Genomic DNA, 27,375 nt, shown 5'->3' with positions numbered 1-27,375 from the left:
GAGAGCACTGGGGGGGCTAAGAGTGTGGGGTGGTGAAGAGCACTGGGGGGGGGGGGGGAACAAAGAGCAGGGGTGAGTGGAGAGCAATGGGGGGGAGCTTGAGAGCACCAGTGGGGGCAGGAAAGAACAGGGGTGGAAAGCACGGGGGACTGGAGAGCACTATGGGGGGTGGAGAGCACATGGGTGGGCGCAAAATGCAGGGGGAGAGGAGAGTACAGGGGTGGGGATTGGAGGGTGCTAAGGGGGAGCCAAAAAGGACGGGGGATTGGAGAGCACGGAGGGTAGAGAGCACTGGGGGGGGCTGGAGAGCACCAGGGGGGCAGATAGAACAGGGGTGGGGAGTAAGGAGGGCTGGAGAGCACTGGGGTGGGGGCTAGAGAGTGATGGAGAGAGCTGAAGAGCACTGGGGGGGGGGGGGAAAGAACAGGGGGGGAGCATTGGGGGGAGGGGAGAGCACTGGAGGGGAAAGAACAGGGGGAGAGAGGAGAGCACTGGGGGAGAGCACTGGGGGGAGTGGAGGGCACGGGGGGGGGAGAGCACTGGGGGTAACAGGGGCGGAGAGCACTGGGGATGGTGGCTAGAGAAGGATGGGGAGAGCTGGAGAGCAGCAAGAACAGGGGAGGAGAAAACTGGGGGGGGGGGGCAGGAGAGTGTGGTGGTGGTGGAGGAGAGCACTGTGGGGGGGGGGGGGGCAGGAGAGTGTGGTGGTGGAGGAGAGCACTGGAGGGGGTGGCAGGAGAGTGTGGTGGTGATGGAGACCACTGGGGGGGGGGGGCAGGAGTGCGTGGCGGTGGAGAAGAGCACTGGGGGGAGGCAGCAGAGTGTGGTGGTGGAGGAGAGCACTGGAGGGGGTGGCAGGAGAGTGTGGTGGTGGTGGAGGAGAGCACTGGAGGGGGTGGCAGGAGAGTGTGGTGGTGGAAGAGAAGAGCACTGGGGGGGGGGCAGGAGAGTGCGGTGGTGGAGGAGAGCACCGGGGGGGCAGGAGAGTGCAGTGGTGGAAGAGAAGAGCACTGGGGGGGGGGGGGCAGGAGAGTGCGGTGGTGGAAGAGAGCACAGTGGTGGAAGAGAGCATGGGGGCAGGAGAGTGCGGTGGTGGAGGAGAGCACTGGGGGGGGCAGGAGAGTGCGGTGGTGGAGGAGAGCACTGGGGGGGCAGGAGAGTGCGGTGGTGGAGGAGAGCACTGGGGGGGCAGGAGAGTGCGGTGGTGGAAGAGAAGAGCACTGGGGGGGGGCAGGAGAGTGCGGTGGTGGAGGAGAGCATGGGGGGGGCAGGAGAGTGCGGTGGTGGAGGAGAGCATGGGGGGGGGCAGGAGAGTGCAGTGGTGGAGGAGAGCACTGGGGGGGCAGGAGAGTGCGGTGGTGGAAGAGAAGAGCACTGGGGGGGGCAGGAGAGTGCGGTGGTGGAGGAGAGCACTGGGGGGGCAGGAGAGTGCGGTGGTGGAAGAGAGCACTGGGGGGGCAGGAGAGTGTGGTGGTGGAGGAGAGCACGGGGGGCAGGAGAGTGCGGTGGTGGAGGAGAGCACTGGGGGGGGCAGGAGAGTGTGGTGGAGGAGAGCACGGGGGGCAGGAGAGTGCAGTGGTGGAGGAGAGCACTGGGGGGGTCAGGAGAGTGCGGTGGTGGAGGAGAGCACTGGGGGGGCAGGAGAGTGCGGTGGTGGAAGAGAAGAGCACTGGGGGGCAGGAGAGTGCGGTGGTGGAGGAGAGCACTGGGGGGGGCAGGAGAGTGCAGTGGTGGAGGAGAGCACTGGGGGGGCAGGAGAGTGCGGTGGTGGAGGAGAGCACTGGGGGGGCAGGAGAGTGCGGTGGTGGAAGAGAAGAGCACTGGGGGGGCAGGAGAGTGCGGTGGTGGAGGAGAGCACTGGGGGGGGGGCAGGAGAGTGCAGTGGTGGAGGAGAGCACTGGGGGGGCAGGAGAGTGCGGTGGTGGAAGAGAAGAGCACTGGGGGGGGGCAGGAGAGTGCGGTGGTGGAAGAGAGCACGGGGGGCAGGAGAGTGCGGTGGTGGAGGAGAGCACGGGGGCAGGAGAGTGCGGTGGTGGAGGAGAGGAGCACTGGGGGGGGGCAGGAGAGTGCGGTGGTGGATGAGAGGAGGACTGGGGGGGCAGGAGAGTGCGGTGGTGGAGGAGAGGAGCACTGGGGGGGTCAGGAGAGTGCGGTGGTGGAAGAGAAGAGCGGGGGGGGCAGGAGAGTGCGGTGGTGGAAGAGAGCACGGGGGGCAGGAGAGTGTGGTGGTGGAGGAGAGCACGGGGGCAGGAGAGTGCGGTGGTGGAGGAGAGCACGGGGGGCAGGAGAGTGCGGTGGTGGAGGAGAGCACGGGGGGCAGGAGAGTGCGGTGGTGGAGGAGAGGAGCACTGCGGGGGGGGCAGGAGAGTGCGGTGGTGGAGGAGAGGAGCACTGGGGGGGCAGGAGAGTGCAGTGGTGGAAGAGAGCACTGGGGGGGGGGGGGTCAGGAGAGTGTGGTGGTGGAGGAGAGCACGGGGGTCAGGAGAGTGCGGTGGTGGGATAGAAGAGCAGGGGGGGGCAGGAGAGTGCGGTGGTGGAGGAGAGCACTGGGGGGGGGTCAGGAGAGTGTGGTGGTGGAGGAGAGCACGGGGGTCAGGAGAGTGCGGTGGTGGAAGAGAAGAGCAGGGGGGGGGGGCAGGAGAGTGGGGTGGTGGAGGAGAGCACTGCAGCCCCCCTCCCCCCCTCGATCCTCCTATCCAGGCACTGTAGCACGGATCATGGGCATCTACTCCTGTGTATCACAGCGCTGGATGGCTGTGTTCGGCGGCCGCTCTGTAACACAGTCCCGCCCCCCCCAGACCGGCTCATGTGATAGGCGGAGCGTTTATTCTCTCTACTATCACACGAGATGGTCTGGGGGGGCGGGACTGTGTTACAGAGCGGCCGCCGAACCCAGCCATCCAGCCCTGTGATACACAGGAGAGAGCGGACTCAGAAAAAAAAATAATGCAGCATGGCAGCGGCGGCGGCAGTGGCAACACCTTGGGGATTCCAGGGGGGGGCACTTGACCCCCCTTGCCCCCTGCTGCGGACGCCCATGAGGGAGCTGAAACTTCGAGTTGCCAAGAGACAGCCAAGAAACCTTAAAGTGGAAGTAAACCCTTCTATCGTTTTCGGTCAAGGAAGCCGCCATCTTGGCCTCTAATAATTCTTCAACTGCCATAATGCTGCACATGTGATCAGTTATGACACCAGCTATTGGATGGTTTGAAAGTTTGGTTGAGAGCACAACCGATGTGAACGTAATGTCGCGTACACACGATCAGACTATCCGGCGGACTTAGTCTGGTGGACAAACCGCCGGCCTGTCCGCCGGACTTTCTGAACGAGCGTACCTGCCCACACGCGGTACTTTTGTGGCGGACTAGGTCCGGCGGACTTAGTCCGCTGGACTATACTCCGTACTTTTGAAATTAACGGACTTGCCCACACACACGGAGGAAAGTCCGCTCATTTTGAGTGTGGCTCCAGGTAGCCGGGACTAGCGAAGGAAGCGTCGCTGGCCTCGTCAGCTGGTATGGAGTTAAAGGGGAAGCTCTACGCCGAAAGAGCGGCGTGGGGGTCCCCCCCAGGTCCATATCAGACCCTTATCCGAGCATGCTACCCGGCCGGTCAGGAAAGGGGGTGGGGACGAGCGAGCGCCCCCCCCCCCCCCTGAGCCGTACCAGGCCGCGTGCCCTCAACATGGGGGGGTGCTTTGGAGAAGGGGGGCCTCGTGGCCCCCCCACCCCAAAGCACCTTGGGGTGAGGGGCACGTCCCCACCCCCTTTCCTGACCGTCCCCATCCCCTTTCCTTTCCTGGCTTGTCCCCACCCCCTTTCCTGACCAGCCGGGTAGCGTGCTCAGATAAGGGTCTGATATGGACCTGGGGGGGGGGGCACACCGTTTTTTCGGTGGCGGGGCCAGCGACGCTTCCTTCACTAGTCCCGGCTATCTGGAGCCGCGCTCAAAATGAGCGTATTTTGCTCCGGGCGGGAAAATCATTTCAAAAGTACTGCGGACATATTTTGGTGCAAAACTAGTCCGCCGGACTTTTGGGTAAAAAAAGTCCGCTGTAGCCTACACACGGGGGGATTGTCTGGCGGACTCGAGTCCGCCGGACTTTTCCACCGGATTGTTTGATCGTGTGTATGCGGCATAAGCATTTCCGTGTTTTTTTAAACTGGGTTTACTCCCGCTTTAAGGATTTAGAGAAGATCTGTAAAGTAGAGTGGACCAAAATCCCTCCTGAGATGTGTGCAAACCTGATCACCACCTACAAGAAACATCTGACCTCTGTGCTTGCCAACAAGGGTTTCTCCACCAACTAAGTCATGTTTTGCTTATGGATCAAATACTTATTTTACTCACTGAACTTCAGCTTAATTTATAACATTTGTATTGTGTTTTTTTCTGGATTTTTGTATGATATTCTGTCTCTATCATTTAATATATACCTATGATAAAAAAATGATAGACCCTTCTTTTCTTTGTAAGTCTTACAAAATCTGCTGGGGATCAAATAATTGTTTTTCCCACTGTATAGACCAAGAGCTCTGTGCTTTGAGAAAAGATAAATTGTTGTGTTAAAAAAATGTAAAAAAAATACAAGAAATTAGAAGGTTAAAAATTTGATTAAATGTCAGGACATGGATCTGCAACCTCTGCTGCATCTGGCAGTATCCCTCCTTGCTGAGCCACCTTAGATGCTGGACAGCTCCCTGGACAATTTATTGGCCAATCTTGCCATGTGCCTTGTTTCTGGTGAACCTTGAACCCTTTGCTCCTCCCGTGAACTTCCTATTTAAGCAGTGCCTTTGCACTTCCTGTTTGCCAGATTATTGTGCTCTCTCCAGGCAATATCGCGCTCTTGTCACTCCTGCTGCCGTCCATATCTTTGCGACCACTCGCTACCATCCCTTGACTTGTTCCTCGACTACGCTTCTGCTTGATCCCAACCTGCAACCACTCATTACCGACCTTTGGCTTGTTTACTGGCTATGCTTCTGCTTGATCCCTACCTGCTATATCTGCTAATGGACCCTGGCTTGCTCATCTCCTTGTGGGGCAATTCTGAGGTCCACCACCTGGTACTAACATGCAACAAAGCCCATTTCCACCATCAGGAGCTCTGTTGAAAACCGGTTAATGCCTAGACCACGCACAACTGCCAGGGTGATGATCTGCTTGTATACTTATCCAGCTGGTCGGTGGGAGCCTCTCTACTGCTATTGCTACTGGTCTCTGAGCCTGACCCCTAACCGTCTGACTGGTTAGCTGTTGAATTTTAAAAGCAGCGAACTTCTGTGAGATTAGTAAACCTGTGAGATGAGCAGGAATGCAGCTGCTTTTAAAATTCAACATCTAACCAGTCAGACGGAGATCTAAGTCCTGTATTTCACTATATAAACTCACTTTACTGTTATAAATTTGTGTAAAATGCAAAACTCCGGTGGGTGTAACAAGATGTCCGCTTTCCCCCTTCTCAGTGTATCCTTACTGTGGACGAGTGTGGGGTGTAGCAAGATGGCGGCGACGGAAAGTCACTTCCATTGCAAACTGCGATGGGTCACCGAACATGTCGTTACAGGGGCACTATTCTTCCTCCTGACACCAATGAGGGGCACTATTCTTCCTACTGACACCAACAATGGCATTGTTTACTCCCATTGACATCGGGACATTTTCTACTCCCAAAGGCCACAGTCCGGCCCCCATAAAGTCTGAAGGACGGTAAACTGGCCCCGTGTTTAGAACGTTTGGAGACCCCTGGTCTAGATGAATGTACTGTAATATTGGGAAAAATAAGCCACTTTGGAAAAAATTATGTATACACAACACACTATTAGGTTATGTTATAAAATATACATTTTCTGCCAGTGTGCCATAATCCAGATTAAATAAAAAATAAAATAAAATATTATTTTGGTTATGAAAAGGAGAAGTTATTTATTATAATGTGATTGTTATACATCTCTTCTTGTGAAGACACAACCTAAAATATTTATTTTAAGTGTAAAAAAAATATAGAAGTTTAATATATTATATCTGTTTTATTTATGAGTCCCAGCCAAAGTCGTGCCCAGTCATTTGGTAGAACTTCATATTAAATGGCCTGTAGAATTCCCGTAGTCTCTGGACCACTTCGGGGTCAATGTTGGGGTGAGTCCTGCCCTTGGTTTTTCCCAAACAGTGGGGTTTGCTGCTCCCTTCTGCCTTCTTCAAGCAAGGAAAACCTTTAGTCTTATTGAAATAAAAATGTTTGTCTGTAATGATCCTCTTAAGCACCAGAAAATCCTGAACGCGCCCCAGTTCTCCAGCGGGATCGGTGATCAGTCTCTCCCCGCTCACAAACAGGATCTGCCTCATGGGAAAATACTGGAGCCAGTTCTCCAAGTGCTTGGCGTAGATGCCAATCTGGATGGCACTCCATGAGATATCGATAAGCCCCGTAGTCCTGTTTTTAAACGTCAGGCTCTCGAAAGTAGGGATGTCAGGCCTCTTGGATAATGTCTGGGTATAATCCGATATGACTCGAGTCACGGGGTCCCTCACCACCACGATAAGCTTGGCGTCCTTCGACATGGCCGAAATACGGGCTGGGGCCTCCTTGGTCACAAAATAACTGGGAGTTTTTTCCATGGTGATCTGGCCATCGAGCGTCCGCGGCATCAAGTCCCTACCAATAAAAAGAGGAAAACAGATTAGTAAAAAAAAAACAAAAAAAAAACTATAAGCTTTAACAACATGTCATGAAATACCGATAAAATGTTTAAGTTGTTTGCATTATCACATCTACCTAGGAAAAACCCAGCAAATCTAGTTTTCTGTGCAAATAGACTGTGCACTTTGGAAATCTCCAGAGCTCAGTAAATGAGGTGAAGCTTGACCGCTTCAGCCCCGGAAGATTTTACCCCCCCCCCCAACCTGACCAAAGCACCGCTTTATCTGACAATTGCACGGTCGGGCGACGTCGCACCCAAACAAAATTGACGTCCTTTTTTTCCCCCCACAAATAGAGCTTTCTTTTGGTGGTATTCGATCACCTCTGTGTTTTTTTTTGTTTTGTTTTTTGCGCTACAAACAAAAAAGAGCGTCAATTTTGAAAAAAAAAAAAACGCAATATTTTTTACTTTTTGCTATAATAAATATTCCCCCAAAAAATATAAAAAAAAAAAAAAATTTTCTCAGTTTATAGACCAGAGCAACAATGCAGAAGGGAAAGTTGGTTCCTCTATGACTTCCTGCATTTAAAGGGGGAGATTTCTGTCCGATTGGACGCTGGAGCCCCATGTGAATCCAGCAGCCATCTTGGGCCAGGTAGACTCCATTTAAGGCTCCGGCTCCCTGGGTTTTGGTGCGTTCTATGTGAGTGACTAGTGTAGGGACAGAATCCCCATCTGACAGAGTCAGTGTTTAGAGGTAGGGAAAAGTTCCCGAGGAGTAGGGCCGTGCAGGGACGACATCTACATCTCTTCAGGAAGCCTCCCCTTTGGGGGTGGACCGGCCAGGCTGCATTCTGCTCCTTGTTGCAGTCGCTCGTCGGCATCTTGAAGTCTTCAGGCCGCTGTCACTGTTCGTAATTGGCTCTGGACAGGTATGGCTACCCGCAGGGCCTGAATAGGTTGTGTTTGAACCTTTCTACAATACAACAACTTTGTTACCTGAATTGGTTTACTACCCAGCGCCCCCGCCACACCATGCTGCACCTTGCTCACACACCTGTACAAGGCATTCATTCAGTAATACCAATCTAAGTAATAATAGTCATCTTTTCACGCCAGAGCCATAAGACAGGTGGCCAGAGACCCTTGAATCTTAGTGATTCAGTTGCTAGTGAAAGAATGAGTGCCAACTATAAGGTAAAAAAATTTGAATGACAAACAACATATGTGTTATAGTTTAGGAATTGAGACTGTCAACGTGATAAGCCGCAGTTTTGCGATCTGTGGTGTGGTGTGTCAGTCTGATCTCTCTGATCTTGGTAAAGAGCCTTTGATATAGGCTCTTTACCATGTGATTAACTGTGTCCAATCACAGCTGATCACATGGTAACCAGGAAGTGCCTTTTTATCGGCTTTTCCTCTATTCGCGCTGACAGGCACGAGTAGAGGAGAGCAGATCGGCTGCTCTCCTAACGGGGGGGCATACACTTATAATCAGCGCAGAACCATCGAAGATGCCCACTGGAGACCACCAGGGATACCAATCAGTGCCCATCAGTGCTGCCTGCCAGTGTCTCCTGATCCGTGCTGCCTATCAGTGCCATCTATCAGTGCCGCCCATCAGTGCCACCGATCGGTGCCCATCAGTTCTGCCTATAAGTGCCCACCATTGCCACCTATGAGTGCCCATAAGTGCAGCATGTCAGTGCCACCCATCAGTGCTGCCTATCAGTGCACATCAGTGCTGCATGTCAGTGCCACCCATCAGTGTTGCATATCAGCGCCCATCAGTACTGCCTCATCACTGCCCATCATTGCAGCCTCATCAGTGCTCATCAGGGAAGGAGAAAACATACTTATTTACAACGTTTTGTAACAGAAACAAAGAAAAAAATTTTTTCCCAAATTTTCAGTCTTTTTTTATTTGTAACGCAAAAAAAAAAAACCCCAGTGGTGATCAAATACCACCAAAAGAAAGCTTTATTTGTGGGAAACAAATGATAAAAATTTCATTTGGGTACAGCGTTGCATGACCGCTCAATTGTCATTCGAAATGCAACATCCCTGAAAGCTGGAAATTGGACTGGGCAGGGAAGGGGGTGAAAGGTATTGAAGTGGTTAAAGTGAAGTTCTGCCGATTTTTATTTATTTATTTTAAAGTCAGCAGCTACAAATACCGCAGCTGCTGACCTTTAAAATATGGACACTTACCTGTCCAGGGCGCCCGCGATGCCGGCACCTGAAGCCGATCTGTCCTTCGGCTCTCGCCATCTTCGGTAAGGGAAGCCTTGCGGCTTCACTTCCTAGTTCCCTACTGTGTATGCGCAACTCGCGATGCGAGTTCCCACTGGCCCCTGCTGTCTCCTGGGACAGAAGACAGCATGGGGGGCGGGAAGTGGTGTCGATACCCGGGGGTGGCATGGGTATCTACTCCCGGAAGTGGGAGCAAAATACCTGTATTAGACAGGTATTTGCTCCCCCCTGAAAGGTGCCAAATGTGACACCGAAGGGGGGGGGGGGGGGGGGATTCCGAAAAGCACAAGTTAAATTTTTAGGTGGAACTCCGCTTTAGAGTGTCCCTCTAAATTTTTTCAAAATGTTGGCAACCATGTAGATGATGTCATCGGCAAGAGCCACAGAGGAAGTGAGTCGAGGAAGACTTCCACTGCCAGCTTGTGTTTACAGCGGCACTTGCAGGTTCTGATGAACCAGCAGAAATTCACTCGATAGATGGCCTGCTGAAATGTTTTTTGGCCAAACCAAGGGCTGTGTCAAATCATATGCAGCTGCTGTTGGAGTATTCTGATGGCTACCACCTGTCAGAGTACAATGGCTCAGCAGAGGGATTCCTCCTGCTGTATAGTATAGATGGAGAAATCAACAAGAACCAAGCTGTGGCCGGCTTTACACTTCCCTTCCTGCGGTAACTGCATGAGACTAGGAAAAAGGTATTTAAATGTAGTCTTATCCACCCCTAAGCTAAACTAGAATATGCATAAGGCCTAATGTATTCTAAAATTTCTGCTGTTGCTATGAGATCTGTCTTGGCATATGCAGTAATACTATTCAGATTTAATGGCTCTTTATTCTCCGCTAAGTTTGTAAAAAGGTTCCAGCTGTATAATGTTGAACAGAGCATGACGACAAATGTAATATTAAATTTTTAAACAATCAGCAGTACAAAATAAAATAAAAGCCTAAAATCTAAAGTGCAAAAATACACCTAATGGCTGCAATAGAGCATTTTAGAAACTGCAGAATATTCTTTATGTTTTGTTCATTATACTGCATTGCTTTTTATTATTAAAATTGAGTAAAAATGACTTGTATACCGCACATGATGTAAATCTGCTATAAAAAGGGAAGAGGGTGCTGAGATGTGGGGGAGGGGTGGAGACCAGGGCTCCGCGGGGTGAAAGGAAATGAGTACCTTTTCTGTAAGCCCAGTGTTTAGGAATGTTTTGTTGTATTTTTTTTTAACCCCCCCCCCCCTTCTCGCCACTTCCTCCCGGTGTCTTGTCAAATAGCGTCCTCCATCGGATCGTGTCCGCTGCGTACTGCGCATGCGCAGTACACAGCAACACAGATTCCGAAAATTGCCGAGAATGAACGGCGCCTGCGCCGTGAGTCCAGGTTCTATCCCCACTATCCAAGTGGACATAGAGTTAGAATAAAAAAGAGCCGAGCGCAGCGAGGCCGAGCCCGAAGCGTGGCGAGCGAAGCTCGCCCACGAGGGGCCCTCTAAAATTCACAACCCTATGTCCGCTTGGATGGTGGGGCTACCACCTCCACTCACGGCGCAGGCGCCGTTCAGCTTCGGAGATTTTCCGAAGCTTCGTCTGCTCCGAGCGGACACTATTTGATGGCCGGACTCTATACGCCAGAACACCGGCCCTTTAAGAACCTGTAGATGCCTGGAGGTGAACGCGCGCATTGGGGTCTTGTGAGCGCTATGATTGGCTGTCACAGCAGTCACGTGACCAGAAATCTCCCGATCACAAGTATGCATCGTGAGGTTTCCCCGCTGGTGATTGCGCTGGGAGCGTGGAGGTAGAGCTGGGCGATTTTCTCAAAAAACACAAAAAAAAAAACTCGATTCACATTTCGAATCAAGTTTTTTTTTTTTTTTTTTTTGATGGACACCGCGCCGGTCCTGAGGAGCAGCTGCAGGCAGGAGTTTTTAGGCGAGGCCACGGCTTTGGCCTAGTCTGCGGCGTCCGTTCTTTCGCATTGACTTTTTACCGCCCACTGGCTGTCCATGTGAACGAGCCCTTAGTAAGCATTATAATATTACCGACCTAAAATGTGTACTAGTTCCTTTTTACCTGAAAACAAAAAAAGAGGAGAGCTGAAAGGTTAATGGAATCCATTGCACACCCAACAGCCTTTCTATGCAGTCCCATTCACCGTATAGTCATTGGAACCTTGTATCACTCGTAATTCACTGCACTCATAGAGTATATACTTATATATATATATATATATATATATACAGGTATGTATAGTAGCAGTTTCCATGGTACCTGCCTATACGAGCTGACAAGTTAAAGGTTGCTATTTTACTACAATTTTCATGCATTACACGGAGGTAACCATTAAATGTAGTAATACAAGTACAATAACGGAGATCCGTAATGTTGCTACCTTACATTAATACTGTGCATAAAGCTATTCACCACCAATTTTACACACCGCGCTGCTGAAATAGGACAGCAATCCATCATATCACATCGAAGGGTCTATTTATAGTGTGTCACTAAAGGGAAGACATTATGAGGGAAAATAAACTGCAGTCCTCTGCCATCCAGGTATACTCCGACTATCAATTGCCAATCAGCAGCGGGAAGATGAAGAGGAACGAGAGATGAAATGGGTCACGTGATCGCCTGTCAGCTGCCACTTAGACCCAAGAGGGCAACGGCATTGTAAAGTTTGCAGAGCATGTCTACAGTTCCTTTAGCTTACTATAAGGTGACCAGATATTTTTTAATGAAATCCGGGGACATATTTTTTTTTTTTTTTACTAGTAATGGGGCAATTAGCAACTCTCTGCCCTTTGTCGCCGCCGCCGCCCCGCTCACAGCCTGTCAAGTCTTAGCCCCTGTACACACAGTCGGAGATTTCCACAACCAAATCCGTTGGATTTTGCCCGTCGGATTTTGTTCGTCGGATCTTGTCCGAAACTGTTGCATACACACGGTCGGACAAAGTTGGCGAAAAATCCGATCTTTCAGAACGTGATGACGTAATTTCGTTACGATGGGACTACATTCAGGCTAGTAGCCAATAGCTTTGATGTAGGAATTTGATCTGAGCATGCGTGGCACTTGGTCCGATCAAAATTCTCTACACATGATCAGAGTATGTCCGATCGGCCCAGTTGGTCGGGAAATATTTCCAACATGTTGGAAAATTGGGTCCGACGGATATTCCGACGAAATCAGTCCGATGCAGACCACACACAGTCGGATTATCCGATGACACAGTCCGATACGTGTGTACAAAGTCTTACTCTCCGGTCCCCGGTTACTACTGTGTGTGGAGTGGAGGAAGATCACTTTGGGCAGGTGGCTGGCCGGGACTTGAGCCAACAAAACAAGAAAGGAAGGCGCACTGACCTAGTGCATTGCCATAGACAGAGCTTGATTAAAAACAGAACATATAGCAAAATGGCTACTCACAAACGAGTATTGATAAAAGGTATAATCAATACAATCGGGTCCATCACACCGAACATCCACACGTCCAGATCTGATGTCAAGTGAATCGACTAATACCCCAAAACAAACGGCTGACGCGTTTCAGGGGAGAAGCCCTTTCCTCAGAGCCAAGACGGGCAATGGTTTCTCGCTGGAGGCTAACTTTATATATGTATATGTGGGTCTCTGAGTGCATGTGGCCAGAGTGCCATGGAGCTCCACCCACAAACACTCCCAATAAAAACAAAAAAATCATACTTAATTTGATTTGATTTAATTTAATTTGATTTTAGTTTTAATTTTAATTTTAATATTCAATTTGCAACCCAAAAACAAAAAATTTATATAAAAAATATAAAAAAAATTGAGCCAAGGCAGAAGAACATGCAAGCAGGAGCGAACGGGCATGCATCCGAAACTGAAGAAATAATCTCTCCACTCCGACCAGCAGAAAGAAAGGGGCACAAAATAACTACCATAATTCTAGTAGTACTAAAGCTAGTAGGAGCGGCAGACCGGGGGGGGGGATTGTGTAATTCTGCACTGATTGTCTTTGAAATTGCCCCAGCCCCTGTCCAAATCCAATCCGGGGACTGTCCCCGGAAACCGAGGATGTCTGGTCACCCTAGCTTACTATGAAAAGGATCTGTATAAAGTACATGAACAAGCACAGAGGCGGGACTAGGCTTTGTGAGGCGTTAGGCAAAAATTAGAAATGAGAAAAATAATTTAAGCAATGAAAATTAACTGTATTAGGAGGGTTCAGTACAGGGGAGTGGACAGTAGAGGGCGCAGGATGGATCAGTACAGGGGGTAGGTAAGTGGGCACAGTACAGCTGGCAGGAGGATACAGTATACGGGCAGTAAGGAATAATAAAGGTAAAGACCAAACGGTAGACACACCACATCAAAGTTACACCCCAACAATACCAGCAACACCTCACAATTACAGTACAGACTTCTATTAGCACCTACACAGTAAATCAGTGTTTATACATGGCCATGTAATTCAGCGTGGAAGTCCAACAATTGTTCTTGCGGTGGACTTTTTCTGAGTACATCTGCCATTGGTTTCAGATCAGGGATACAGGAAGTACTGAAACATGCCAGCAGGCCAACAAGCATTTTCAATACGGAGTCACCCATGGAAGGCCAAGGGTTTCTTTTAAACAACCCACTAGGAATTATCCGTTTCGTTAAATTAACGATATGCATGTGCATGTATACAAACCTCCTACTGTAAGTAAACCCATCAGCACTGATGGAAGTGCACCACAGTGAAGCAGTCGGTACTGTTAACCTCCCAGCAGCAGGGAGGCAACAACAACATCTGTTCTCCGAGTTGTCCAATTCTCCTCTCTCTCAGATGAACAAAACATTTTACCAAAATCTACAAGCCATCCAGAGATGCCCCTCTTGTTTTTACAAAACAATTAGCACTTCACATAATGAAGCCAAACTGGAGCTGACACGGTGGCCCAGGGCACCTGAGATAATTACACCAATTTGCTAATGCTGCAAAGCACTAATCTGTCTTGAAACAATCGTCTCTCTCGGGATGCTGCTGAAATATTAACAGCTGATGAAAAAAGGGCTCATATACGAGGCTCTACATAAAACAGACAGCTGAAACGCATATAGGAACCTGCCAAGAGCTGTACATAGCAGTGTCCATACTATTCTGATTCCATCTCCTCTGCTGTGCATTATGACATAGGGGTGTCATGGGATGTAAGTTCCCTTAATAGAGTAGTCCTGTCCGTAGGTTGTAAGGGGACCCTGCTGTCCATCACCCTAGATGGCAAGGGGTATATAGTACAAACAAATGGCAACCACCCCAACCTCTAACTGCCCTTTGCAGCAAGGAGCACATAGAAAGGTTGACACATGTCAAAAAACTAACAAAAAAAACAGCTCACTTACCAGCCAGCCTGCAACAAACCGAATTGTCCTGTCTAACAGTTAAAAACGAGGGGTTTCGTTTTCACACATTTACAAATATATGCGAAAAGCTGCGGAGGCCACGTCACGGCACCCCAGTGTACCGCAGTCTTAACTCTGTAATTCTGAGTGTCTCCTGAGTTGGAGAAAATATATAATAATGGATAGATTAAGGGCAGGTATGTTTTGAGAGAGCCCACCCCCTCCTTAGAAGGGCAAGGGCAAGGGGTATATACCCTGGCTGGAGGAAGAGTTGAGAAAGAGCTAGTGGAAGCTTGAGGGAGTGAGACCCTGGAAGGATGAAGAGCTCCCGAACCCTAATGTAGTGGTGGGCAGGGCTGTTTTTAAGGCAGGGCAAAAGGGGCGGCTGCCCTGGGCCCTGTCATTGTTGTAGGGCCCAAAGCAGCTGCCTCATACGTGCCAGCTATCCTGGTTTAAATTCCCTAGCCCCTTGAGTATTTAGTCCTGTGCTGTGTCCCAATATTTCAGTGTGAAGTGCTTCTACTAATGCTGTCCAGCTCTGTCCTTTTGTGTACAGATGACTCACCTGCAGACCCTGTGTTTACATGTAAATTACCAGCATTCAGATGTAAATAGTGGTGGCTAGCGGGATTGATATGTATATCATGCCCCCATCCCCCCCCCCCCCCCCACCGAGGTCATACCCACAGTAATCTCTAGCAACCAATCAACAAGCAGAAATCATGTGCTGTAACCTCTAGCAACTAACCAGTGAGCTGTAATGTGTGCTGCAACCTCTAGCAACCAGTCAGTGAGCGGTAATGATACACTGAAACCTCTAGCAACCAATCGCAATAGCTGCCTGATCTGATTCAGTAAACTGATTTTGAGTCTAGCTGCCATTTATTGTATGTCTCAGAGCAGGTGGAGAGCAAAACTGCAAGGGGGGAGAAAAGATTTGCCCTGGATCCAATCAATATTAAAGATGGCCCTGGTGGTGGGTGAAATTTATTTTATATGAATTATTTTTCCAGCGGGGAAAGCTTGGGGCTACCCTCAAATGAGAAGCAAGATTATTATATAATAGCGTGACTGACTATTGTGCAGTCACGTTATCTCAACCAAAAACATGAGCAACTTGTGAGTGCCGCGTCTCTCTTCCCAAGACTGGAGACTAGGTCCCTGGTAGAATGAACAATTCAGAACGGCTATTGAAACTGCTGTTGAGTCATTTCGTAATCTGTCATGCTGCGATAAAGAAATAGATATAACAGTCTTGCATGCTGTAAAGTAAATTTTGTTCTGCAAGTATGCTGAGCTTGTCTTTTAAGTACTAATTCTCCCAATATCCTAATGTAGCACCCTGGTGTTTAGGCAGGGTTGCTAGTAAATTTAGTTTGCCAGGAGGTAGTTGCCCTGGTTAATTGTTAGTAGATCCACTGATTCCTCTCTAATTCTGGACTTGTTGCACCTTCTCTCTTCTGTCGCTAGGTGGCGTTATGCTGGTGACATTAAATAGACAAGGGCATAGCAAGGTCAGGTTATGAATGGATGGGGTGTCTCAACCAATTGGCCAGGGGTTTCTTTAGCACTTGGCCTGCTGGGAGAGCCTATTTATTTGGGTGGTGTCAGGTGATCGGGGGTTCTGTGCCACTTGGATGGCTGTCTGGGTGGTCATGCTGCTAGGCCGGAAGCCTGAGGCCTATCTGCTGGCTAGGCTGTCTGAGGGCCCATCCAGAAGCAGGAGAAGCAGGGCAGGGTTGGGACTGCAGGATTGGAGTCCAATCGAGAGTAACGGTTCAGGCGGACAGGGAACCAGTTGTGGTCAGAGGTAGAGGGGAAGTTGTCACCACTAAGGGACCATCCACCTTGTTTCCGGGGACCACTGTGAGTAAGCTGGAGCCAGTACTGGAGTCCAACCGAGAGTAACGGTTCAGCCGGACAGGGAACCAGTTGTGGTCGGAGGTAGAGGGGAAGTTGTCACCACTAAGGGACCATCCACCTTGTTTCCGGGGACCACTGTGAGTAAGCTGGAGCCAGTACTGGAGTCCAACCGAGAGTAACGGTTCAGCCGGACAGGGAACCAGTTGTGGTCGGAGGTAGAGGGGAAGTTGTCACCACTAAGGGACCATCCACCTTGTTTCCGGGGACCACTGCGAGTAAGCTGGAGCCAGTACTGGAGTCCAACCGAGAGTAATGATTAAGCCGGACGGGGAACCAGTTGTGTTCGGAGGTAGAGGGGAAGCTGTCGCCACTAAGGGACCATCCACCTTGTTTTCCGAAGACCACTGTGAGTAAGCTGGAGCCAGTACTGGAGTCCAATCGAGAGTAATGGTTCAACCGGACGGGGAACCAGTTGTGTCCGGAGGTAGAGGGCAAGCTGTCACCACTAAGAGACCATCCACCTTGTTTCCGGAGACCACTGTAAGCTGGAGCAGCCAGCAATGGTGAAGAAGTGGGAAAACTTCAGCAAGTGCCAAGCCAGAGGGACAGCAGAGGTGACGCTTGAGGAGCATCAGTGAGTGCCAAGCCAGGGACCCAGCAGGGAAGCGGGGGTGACGCTTGAGGAAGATATTGAGTTATGGAAGCGGAAGAGCTCAGGGGATCCAGTGGCGATTGGGTCTGAGAGTCTAGTGAGAGACTGGGAGCTCTGTGAGTGAAGACCTACAGTGAGAGACTGTAAAGTTGTTACCAATAGTTAAATACAACTACCGTTAGTGACTATTACAAGATTTGTTGCCATAGAAGACAGTGGTCCTACCTATACAGAAGTGGTATCTGGCTGGAGGCCTTCCCCTTTATAGCTTTCTACCTATAGAAGTCTTGGAGTCTGCCAATTAACATTGTATCTACCTAAGGGTGTCCTGGGCCTAACCTTCTCTCCCACAGTTCTATTAAGAGACAATAAATCTTTTTTACATTCAAAAAGTGTCTGGCGCCCATCTCTCCATCTTGCATTACACCCACCATGCCTTGTAGTCCACTCTACAAAGACAGATGTCAGTTCTCCCTAACTCTGGAGGTCACCATTAGGCCTTTGGAGGTGTGGGACCTTGCTACACTAAATTGACTGACCCCTTGCTTCATCTCGTTGGCCGGTTAGAGCATCAGTCCCTTGTGCAATGCCTGGAGCTACAAGGGTTAGAGAGGCCTTGTGAGCTAATATGGTCCCCTGACAGCATTTACTGTAGAAAGTGAGACAGTACCCATAGGAGACCCACTGTTTGGAAGACTCTGAAAAGTTCTTGGCTGCATATGATAGGCACAGTGGCTGTATTTGGTGGGCACAGTGGCTGCATTTGATGGGCACAGTGGCTGCATATGATGGGCACAGTGGCTGTATTTGTTGGGCACAGTGGCTGTATTTGCTGGGCACAGTGGCTGCAGATTATTATTATTATTATTATACACGATTTATATAGCGCCAACAGTTTACACAGCACTTTACAATGTATGTATGGGGGGTGGACAACACAATTATAGTACAGTTCAATACAAAAGGTACAGGAGGGCCCGGCTCGTACATTACATTCTACAGGGAGGGGGTGGTGGTACAAAAGATAATAGCTGCAGAGAATGATTTGATGGGGGTGCATGTGATGGGCACAGTGGCTGTATTTGATGGGCACAGTGGTTGCATATGATGGGCTCAGTGGCTGCATTAGATGGCACAGTGGCTGCATTTGATGAGCACAGTGGCCGCATTTGATGGGCACAGTGGCTGTATTTGATGGGCACATGGCGGCATTTGATGGGCACAGTGGCTGCATTTGATGGGCACAGTGGCCGCATTTGATGGGCACAGTGGCCGCATTTGATGGGCACAGTGGCTGCATATGATGTGCTCAGTGGCTGCATATGATGGGCACAGTAGCTGCATATGATGGGCACAGTAGCTGCATTTGATGGCACAGTGGCTGCATTTGCTGGGCACAGTGGCTGTATTTGATGGGCACAGTGGCTGCATATTATGGGCACAGTGGCTGCATTTGATGGCACAGTGGCTGCATTTGCTGGGCACAGTGGCTGTATTTGATGGGCACAGTGGCTGCATTTGAGGGGCACAGTGGCTGCATTTGATGGCACAGTGGCTGCATATGATGGGCACAGTGGCTGCATTTGATGGGCACAGTGGCTGCATTTGAGGGGCACAGTGGCTGCATTTGATGGCACAGTGGCTGCATATGATGGGCACAGTGACTGCATATGATGGGCACAGTAGCTGCATTTGATGGCACAGTGGCTGTATTTGATGGGCACAGTGGCTGCAATTGATGGCACAGTGACTGCATATGATGGGCACAGTGGCTGCATTTGATGGCACAGTGGCTGTATTTGATGGGCACAGTGGCTGCAATTAATGGCACAGTGAGGCTGCAATTGATGTTTTCTTAAAAAGTATCTTTCTGAATTTTTCAGTTGGTTTGAGCACCAGCCTCCACTGGATTGGCCCGGGGGGTAATTGCCCTCTTAACAGTGATTCACTAGTGTTGGCTTTGGACCAAAAAAAAATTACGCATTGAATACTTGTTGCCGCCCATGTCTTGAAACCATTACACCGTCAAATGCCACGTGCCATCATGTACAAGTCACAGATTGTTAAACAGTTTGCAATTTGACCCCCAGCGATCGGTTGGCCCTTTGACTGCCAGTCAGTGTGAATTAAGGACAAGGTTGACATCGTTTTGACAACTCCGCTCAACGAGACATCCTTCTACACCAGGATTAAATCATTATTTCGCAGCTGGTGGCTGTGGAGGAGGGATGGGGGGAGGGGGGGTTGCCCACTTGACCGCGTGATGCATAGCAGCAGGTGAACAAATTAATGAAACAAATATTAAATAATGACTCGACGAGAGGCAATTGAGGAAGGTGACTGTGCAGGAAAAACACATTAGCAAAGTCTTATTGCAGACTGCCAACCCATAAGTGTTTTAGCGCTACCAGATTATTGATGTCTGTATTATTGTACCAGGGTAGTGCCAAGAGAGGCGGCATGCAGGGCTGGCTGTACTGTCGCCAGTGGGTGTCTATGTATGGGGGTGGGGACTGAGAGAAGGTGACAGGCGTCTTTCCTGACAATGGTATTTTTATCATACCCTCGAGGGTATATCTGGATGGCTCGTTAGAATATTATATTACATGGTGCTATTGCCAGATCTCTGACATAAACCGAACAAATGTTCCTCTGAGTGGGCAACACAAGGGCCTGTCAACACCCAACTGCAGCATTTAAAGTGAATCTCTGCATCAGACATAACCGGCCATGCTAATGTACACTATATTGTCAAAAGTATTGTGACGCTTGCCTTTACACGCACATGAACTTTAATGGCCTCCCCAGTCTTAGTCCGTAGGGTTCAATATTGAGTTGGCTCCGCTCTTTGCAGCTATAAAAGCTTCAACTCTTCTGGGAGGGCCGTCCACAAGGTTTAGGAGGGTGTCTATGGGAATGTTTGACCATTCTTCCAGAAGAGCGTTTGTGAGGCCAGGCACTGATGTTGGAAGGCCTGGCTCGCAGTCTCCGCTCTAATTCATCCCAAAGGTGTTGTATCGGGTTTTGGTCTACCAGCCTACCAGTCACTAGATCGAGCAGGCTCAGACCCGTAGGGGATGGTTGACCTGGCTCGCAGTCTCCGCTCTAAGCCCTTGTACACACGGTCGGAGAATCCGTCGGAATGTGTCCTATCGGACCGTGTTGTCGGATAATCCAGCTGTGTGTGTGGTATGCATCGGACTGATTCCATCAGAATATCCATCGGACCCAATTTTCCAACATGTTGGAAATATTTTCCCACCAACTGGTCCGATCGGACATACTCCGATCATGTGTAGAGAATTCCGATCGGACAAAGTGCCACGCATGCTCAGATCAAATTCCTAGACCAAAGCTATTGGCTACTCGCCTGAATGTAGTCCCATCGTAACTAAATAACGTCATCACCTTCTGAATGATCGGATTTTCCGACAACTTGGTCCGACTGTGTGTATGCAACAGTTTCGGACACAATCCGTCGGACACAATCCGTCAGACAAAATCAGATGGATTTGGTTGGTAGAATGTCCGACCCGTGTGTATAGGGGCTTATTCTTCCCAAGCGTGTTCTATCAGGTTGAGGTCAGGACTTTCCACCCCAAACTCGCTCATCCATGTTTTTATGGACCTTGCTTTGTGCACTGGTGCAAATCATTTGGTGGAGGGGGGATTATGGTGTGGGGTTTTTTTTTCTTCAGAGGTTGGGCTTGGCCCCTTAGTTCCAGTGAAGGGAACTTTTAAGGCGTCAGCATATCAAGACATTTTGTACATTTTCATGTTCCCAACTTTGTGGGGACAGTTTGGGGGTGTACCCGTTCCCGTTCCAACATGACTGCACACCAGTGCACAAAGCAAGGTCCATAAAGACATGGATGAGCGAGTTTGAGGTGGAGGAACTTGACTGGCCTGCACAGAGTCCTGATCTCAACCCCATAGAACACCTTTGGGATGAATTAGAGCGCAGACTGGGAGCCAGGCCTTCTCCTCCAACATCAGTGCCTGACCTCACAAATGCTCTTCTGGAAGAATGGTCAAACATTCCCATAGAGACCCTCCTAAACCTTGGGGACGGCCTTCCCAGAAGAGGTGAAGCTGTTATAGCTGCAAAGGGTGAGCCAATTCAATATTGAACCCTACGGACTAAGACTGGGATGTCATTAACCACTTGACCACCGGGCACTTAAACCCTCTTCCTAACCAGACCAATTTTCAGCTTTCGGTGCTCTCACATTTTGAATGACAATTACTCAGTCATGCAACACTGTACCTATATGAAATTTTTGTCCTTTTTTTCCCACAAATAGAGCTTTCTTTTGGTGGTATTTCAACACTGCTGGGTTTTTTATTTTTTGCGTTATAAATCAAAAAAACTGAAAATTCTGTAAAAAAAAATTCTTTGTTTCTGTTAAAATTTATTGCAGAGTATTGGCAGAGTATTGGTGAGTATTGGCAGAGCATTGGTGAGTATTGGCAGAGCATTGGTGAGTATTGGCAGAGCATTGGCAGAGTATTGGCAGAGTATTGGTGAGTATTGGCAGAGTATTAGTGAGTACTGGCAGAGTATTGGCAGAGTATTGGTGAGTATTGGCAGAGTATTGGCAAGTATTGGCAGATTATTGGCAGATTATTGGTGAGTATTGGCACAGTATTAGCAGAGTATTGGTGAGTATTGGCAGAGTATTGGTGAGTATTGGCACAGTATTGACAGAGTATTGGTGAGTATTGGCAGAGTATTGGCGAGTATTGGCAGAGTATTTCAGAGTATTGCACAGTGTTGCAGAGTATTGCACAGTATGGGGAGAGTATTGGCACTGAGCAGTGCTGTGGGCACTACGCATCCAGCCCACAGCGCTGCTGCCATCTCTCCGCCTCTCCCCTCTCACTGTACAGATCAGTACAGAGAGGGGAGGGAGCTACCAGCGTCATGACGTGACGCCAGTTTGTTTACAAGTGATGCTCCATCATTTGACGGAGCGGTCACATGGTAAACGGCCGCTACCAGCGGCTGTTTACTGCAATCCGTGATGCTGCCAGCGGCTGTGTACTGCAATCCGTGATGCTGCCAGCGGTCACGGATATTTGCGGGAGCGCGCCCCAGGGCCTCAAGGGACGAGGGAATTTAAACCAGGATAGTTGGCAAGTACGAGGCAGCGGCTTTGGGCCCCACAACAATGACAGGGCCCAGGGCAGCTGCCCCTTTTGCCCCGCCTTAAAAACGGCCCTGACCCAGATGCCCGACCAGCACACCAATGAGAGCATGAATCAGCCGCTACCTCCTCCTCCGCACCCCAGCGAGGGGCAGAGCAGAGAGCCAGTGACAGTCACCGACTCTCCGATCACTGAAGACGGAGAACTGAGTGTTCAGTTATGATTTACATCTACTTTATCACTTGATCACAATAGAAATATTCATTCATATGATATACAGACAGTTTATAGAATTTGACGTAATCCAACACCTGCGGTAGTTATTATTTTTTTCATCCTGATTCGTTTCCTCCTTACACCTAAGAACATTTTGTGAGTTTCCCTTTAAGCAGTAATTCCCCCCCCCCCCTCAAATCACATCCCATCTTAGAGTTCTTTTTTTTTTCTCCTTCTTCTTTTCCAGCCTTCACGAGAGCTCATCCTCAGCAGCCTGACATAATCCATCGTTAAATCAATTGTCTAATTGTGAAATTGCTTCAGCTAATTGGAAGCAGTAATAGCGCTGGTGTCGCCGCGTGCTCGGGACCCTGAGAACAGATGGGACATTTAAAGCATTAGCAAAGCTTAGATTCGATCAGTCAATTACACTAGGTGACACTTGTTGGGATTAGGGTAGCATACGGCTGTGGCGGCGCGCCAGATCCAGCCATTAACCTTCTGCAAATGACTGCGAAGAGAGGCAAAAGATACCCCCGAACCTCCATAATGATAAATTAAACATACAAAAATACATCTAATATTTCTGATTAAATTCTGTTAAAGGGCAACTCCAGCATCACCCCCCCCCCCCCCACCTACTGCTAATCCTGTGCAGGAGACACTGCGGCTACGCTAAAGTCATAAAATTCACAGTTTTATTATATCAGTTGCAGCCAGGTTCAGTAGGTTTTTAATGTTACTTTCTAGGCAGGCTGCAGGCTCTTGTCACATGATTCTTTGCAGCCTCCTTCCCCAAGAACTACAAAGGGCAACACTATCTGCAACCACAGGGATTCATGCGATATTAAAGCGGAGGTCCACCCTAAAGTGGACCTTCCGCTCATTGGAATCCTCCCCCCCTCCGGCGCCACAATTGGCACCTTTCAGGGGGGAGGGGGGTGCAGGTACCTGTACAGTACAGGTATCTGTACCCACTTCCGGCGTAGATTCTGCAGAAGGTACGCCCCTTTCCGCAGAATCTACGCCCCTTTCCGAAAGTCCCCCGCTGCCTCCTGGGAAACACACGGATCCCAGAGACAGCGGGGACCATCCTTATTGCGCAGCGCGACTCGCACATGCACAGTAGGGAACCGGGAAATGAAGCCGAAAGGCTCCACTTCCTGATTCCCATACCCAAGATGGCGGCGGCAGCACCCGAGAGACGATCGGGAGATCGGCTTCGGGTGCCGACATCGCGGGCGCGCTGGGCGGGTAAGTGTCATTATTTTAAAAGTCAGCAGCTGCAGTATTTGTAGCTGCTGGCTTTTAAAAAAAAAAACGGCGGACTCCCGGCGGACTCCCGCTTTAAAGCCATATTTTTAGAAAAAAAATAGCAGATGTAGCACCCTGAAGTTTTGGGCAGGGTTGCTCCTAAATTTACCTGCCGAGTATAGTTGCCTTGGCCGATTGTTAGGGATCAATTGATTTCACCCTAAGTCTGGAATTGCTGCACTTCTCTCTTCTGCCACTAGGTGGCCGGGTACCTGGTGACATTAGATAAGGCAAGGGCGATGGAAGGACAGGGATGGGATGTCTCAGCCAATGGGCAGGGGTTTTCTTGGGCCCCTTAGCCTGCTGGGGGAACCTATATATTTTGGTGGAGTCACGTGATCAGGGTTGGTTCTGGACGGCTGTCTGGGTGGACGTGTTGTTGGCTGCTAGGCTGGAGTTTGGCGCTATCCCGGGTAAATCTGGCTGCTAGGCTGTCTGAGGGCCTATCCAGAAGCAAGAGAGCAGCGTAGGGTTGGGACTTGCAGCCCAACCAGAAGTGGCGGTTCTGCCGGCCAGGGGGGACCTGTCGTGGTCGGGGGTAGAGAGGAAGCTGTCGCCAGTATCGGAGTAGTCTTCTCACCAACCGGGGATAGTGATAATGCAACTGGCTGGATCTAGTTATAACTGGTAATGATCATCAACACCTATTATGGGCAGTGCAATAAATAATTCTGACTCTAACCTACTGGTACGGTGCGCCTGTTCTTTGCTGTTCCTTCTGTTTCCTCGCTATTAACCACTCTCTCCATGGACAAAGTGTCAGGGCCGGGCTCAGCCCTTCCTTCTCAGAGCTGGCCGCTCAGCTGTCGCTAATTGCCAGCTCCTATCTCTCTCCACAGTTATTCAGCTGTTGATGATATCCTGCTCGACAGTCCTGCTTCATAAGCCGTTCAGCCCAGTAGATCTCTGCCTTCGCCTTGGTCAACATCACAGAGACTATCTCCTGCGATCTTGTTCAAGACTGGCTTTGCTGACATCCTTTCTGGCTCCAGATCCTGCTTGCTGTTCCACTACATTGATCCCTGACTTCTGGCTTGGCTGACTATCCATTCCGGTTACTGAACTTTGGCTATGTTTTGACTATGTTTGTTCTTTTTGCTTTTATTATTAAACAAGTGTGATTTAACTGTACTTCTGTCTCGGCCTGATTTCATGGTCTCTGACACAAAGTCTTTGTGGGATTTTACACCACCTGTTATATTCTAATGAAAACCGTGCTGAAAGAAAGATGTCATTGCTGACCTTCTGTGTGAAGGATAAAGAAGATGAATCAGTGGAAGAGTCAGATGTGAATGCGTTATTTATTAGAGGATGTTGTTAATAGAAGTCAGTTGGTAATTATTATTGGAAATTTTTATCAGAAATGGGCAACGCATTTCAGATTTCCAAATTCCCCTTCTCCAGGGCTTGAAATTATAAACCCAGAATTGCTGCGGCAGTGGATACTCACCATTTGGGTCTAACTGCATACACTACATCTCCAAAAGTATTGGGACGCCTGCCTTCACACACTTATGAACTTTAATGGCATCCCAGTCTTAGTCCGTAGGGTTCAATATTGAGTTGGCCCACCTTTTGCAGCTATAACAGCTTCAACTCTTCTGGGAAGGCCGTCCACAAGGTTTAGGAATATGTCTATGGGAATGTTTAACCGTTCTTCCAAAAGCGCATTTGTGAGGTCAGGCACTGATGTTGGACGAGAAGACATAAATGAGCGAGTTTGGGGTGGAGGAACTTGACTGGCCTGCACAGAGTCCTGACCTTAGCCTGATAGAACACCTTTGGGATAAATTAGCGCGCAAAATGCGAGCCAGGCCTTCTCGTCCAACAAACTCAACAAACTTCTCGTCCCTGAAAACTCATTTATTCAGGGAAGCCTATCCCACACCCACCTAACTGTCACTGAGCCACCCACATCAAATCATTCTCTGCAGTGATTACCCCCTCCCTTTAGAATGTAAGCTGTACGAGTCGGGCCCTCCTGTACCTTTTGTATTGAACTGTACTCAGGGGCGGACTGACCATTCGGGCTCTCGGCCACTGCTCGAGGGCCCCATGCCACTAAGGGGCCCCACCAGGGTTGCCAGCCTCAATAAAACCAGGGAGAGTATGTAAACATTAGATTATAGTTGTCCCGCCTCTCCAGTACCTTTTCAGTGTGTGTGTGTGTGTGTGTGTGGGCATACTGTGTGTGTATACTGTGTGTGTGTGTGTATACTGTGTGTGTATATTGTGTGTGTGTGTATACTGTGTGTGTATATTGTATGTGTGTGTGTGTGTATACTGTGTGTGTATATTGTATGTGTGTGTGTGTGTATACTGTGTGTGTATACTGTGTGTGCATACTGTGTGTGTATATTGTGTGTGTGTGTATACTGTGTGTGTATATTGTGTGTGTGTATACTGTGTGTGTGTGTGCATACCGTGTGTGTATATTGTGTGTGTGTGTGTGTATACCGTGTGTGTATATTGTGTGTGTGTGTGCATACTGTGTGTGTGTGTGTGTATATTATGTGTATGTGTATATTGTGTGTGTTTATACTGTGCGTGTATACTGTGTGTATATTGTGTGTGTGTGTATACTGTGTGTGTATATTGTGTGTATGTGTATATTGTGTGTGTGTATACTGTGTGTGTGTATACTGTGTGTGTGTATACTGTGTGTGTGTGTGTGTATACTGTGTGTGTGTATACTGTGTGTGTATATTGTGTGTGTGTGTGTATACTGTGTGTGTTTACTGTGTGTGTGTGTGTATACTGTGTGTGTATACTGTGTGTGTGTATACTGTGTGTGTATATTGTGTGTGTGTGTGTGTATACTGTGTGTGTTTACTGTATGTGTGTGTATATACTGTGTGTGTATATACTGTGTGTGTGTATACTGTGTGTGTGTGTGTTTACTGTGTGTGTGTATACTGTGTGTGTGTGTGTATACTGTGTGTGTGTGTGTTATACTGTGTGTGTGTGTGTATACTGTGTGTATACTGTGTGGCCCCATAATCTATTGCCTGGGGGCCCCATAATCTTCTCCTATTGCCCGGGGGCCCCATGAGTTCTCAGTCCGCCCCTGACTGTACTGTAATTGTGTTGTCCCCCCTATACATTGTAAAGCGCTGTGTAAACTGTTGGCGCTATATAAATCGTGTATAATAATAATAATGTGCGTGTAAAGGCAGGCGTCCCAATACTTTTGGTAATATCGTGTATTTGCCCGAGTACATGTTTCATATTAATGTAAATCTTACAATGACGGTGAAAGAAGTTATTCTTCAGATACGACAATAAACGAAGCCGCCGTGTTTTTATACTTTACCCTACAGAGCCGCAAATCAAAATAATAATAATAAAAAATAAAAAAAATGAAATGACGATAAATCACCCGGCTTTGTTTTTTTCAGATCTGATGGTTCACAAATCTCAGTTTGATAAATGCGAGTCAACTAAGCGGTAATCATTTTTATCCGCCAAACTGGTACTAAATGTATTTTCGGCGCGGTTTGAGAGCGCTGACCTCGGCTTGTAAAGGGAGCTTGTCTCTATTTTCTCTGCTGTAATCCTCCCTGATTTATTTATGCAATCTGAGGGGCCGGCGGCGGCGGCGGCGGCGCTGCCTGTGAGGCTGCTCGGTGCTTCCTATACACAGTGGCCCAGGCCTGCTCTGATGTGCCGATCATTATCACTGATCGTTTCCCACCTCTCCCTCCCACTTTGCTTAGCTGATAAATTTGCTGTGATTTGTTTGGTGGCGGCTGGTGGTGACGACACCCTGAAAAGTCTTTGTGTGACTGTGATTATACAAGTCCTCGTTTAACCTTCATATTAACCACTTCAATACCGGAGGGGCACATTCACCCCCTTCCTACCCAGACCAATTTTTTTTAGCGTTCAGTGCTCTCACACTTTGAATGACATTTGC

The 27,375-nt window shown here is 49.0% G+C and overlaps 1 protein-coding gene across 1 annotated transcript in view; it reads right to left on the bottom strand.

The window, feature by feature from the left end:
* Positions 1 to 5,913: 5,913 nt before the first annotated feature.
* Positions 5,914 to 27,375, bottom strand: part of LOC143935037 (heparan sulfate glucosamine 3-O-sulfotransferase 3A1-like) — a 136,436-nt gene continuing 114,974 nt past the window's right edge. Inside the window, exon 2 of the mRNA XM_077458623.1 lies at positions 5,914 to 6,658. Within this exon, the coding sequence (XP_077314749.1) occupies positions 6,037 to 6,658 (622 nt within the window). The 3' untranslated portion in view covers positions 5,914 to 6,036. The remainder of the gene's footprint in view (positions 6,659 to 27,375) is intronic.

Source organism: Lithobates pipiens, unplaced genomic scaffold (assembly GCF_037356315.1).
Source record: "Lithobates pipiens isolate NorthernLeopardFrog02 unplaced genomic scaffold, aLitPip1_a1.2 Scaffold_28, whole genome shotgun sequence".
Classification (NCBI taxonomy): Eukaryota; Metazoa; Chordata; class Amphibia; order Anura; family Ranidae; genus Lithobates; species Lithobates pipiens.
The sequence above is the reverse complement of the archived record's forward strand: the minus strand, read 5'-3'. Positions and strand labels throughout refer to the sequence as shown.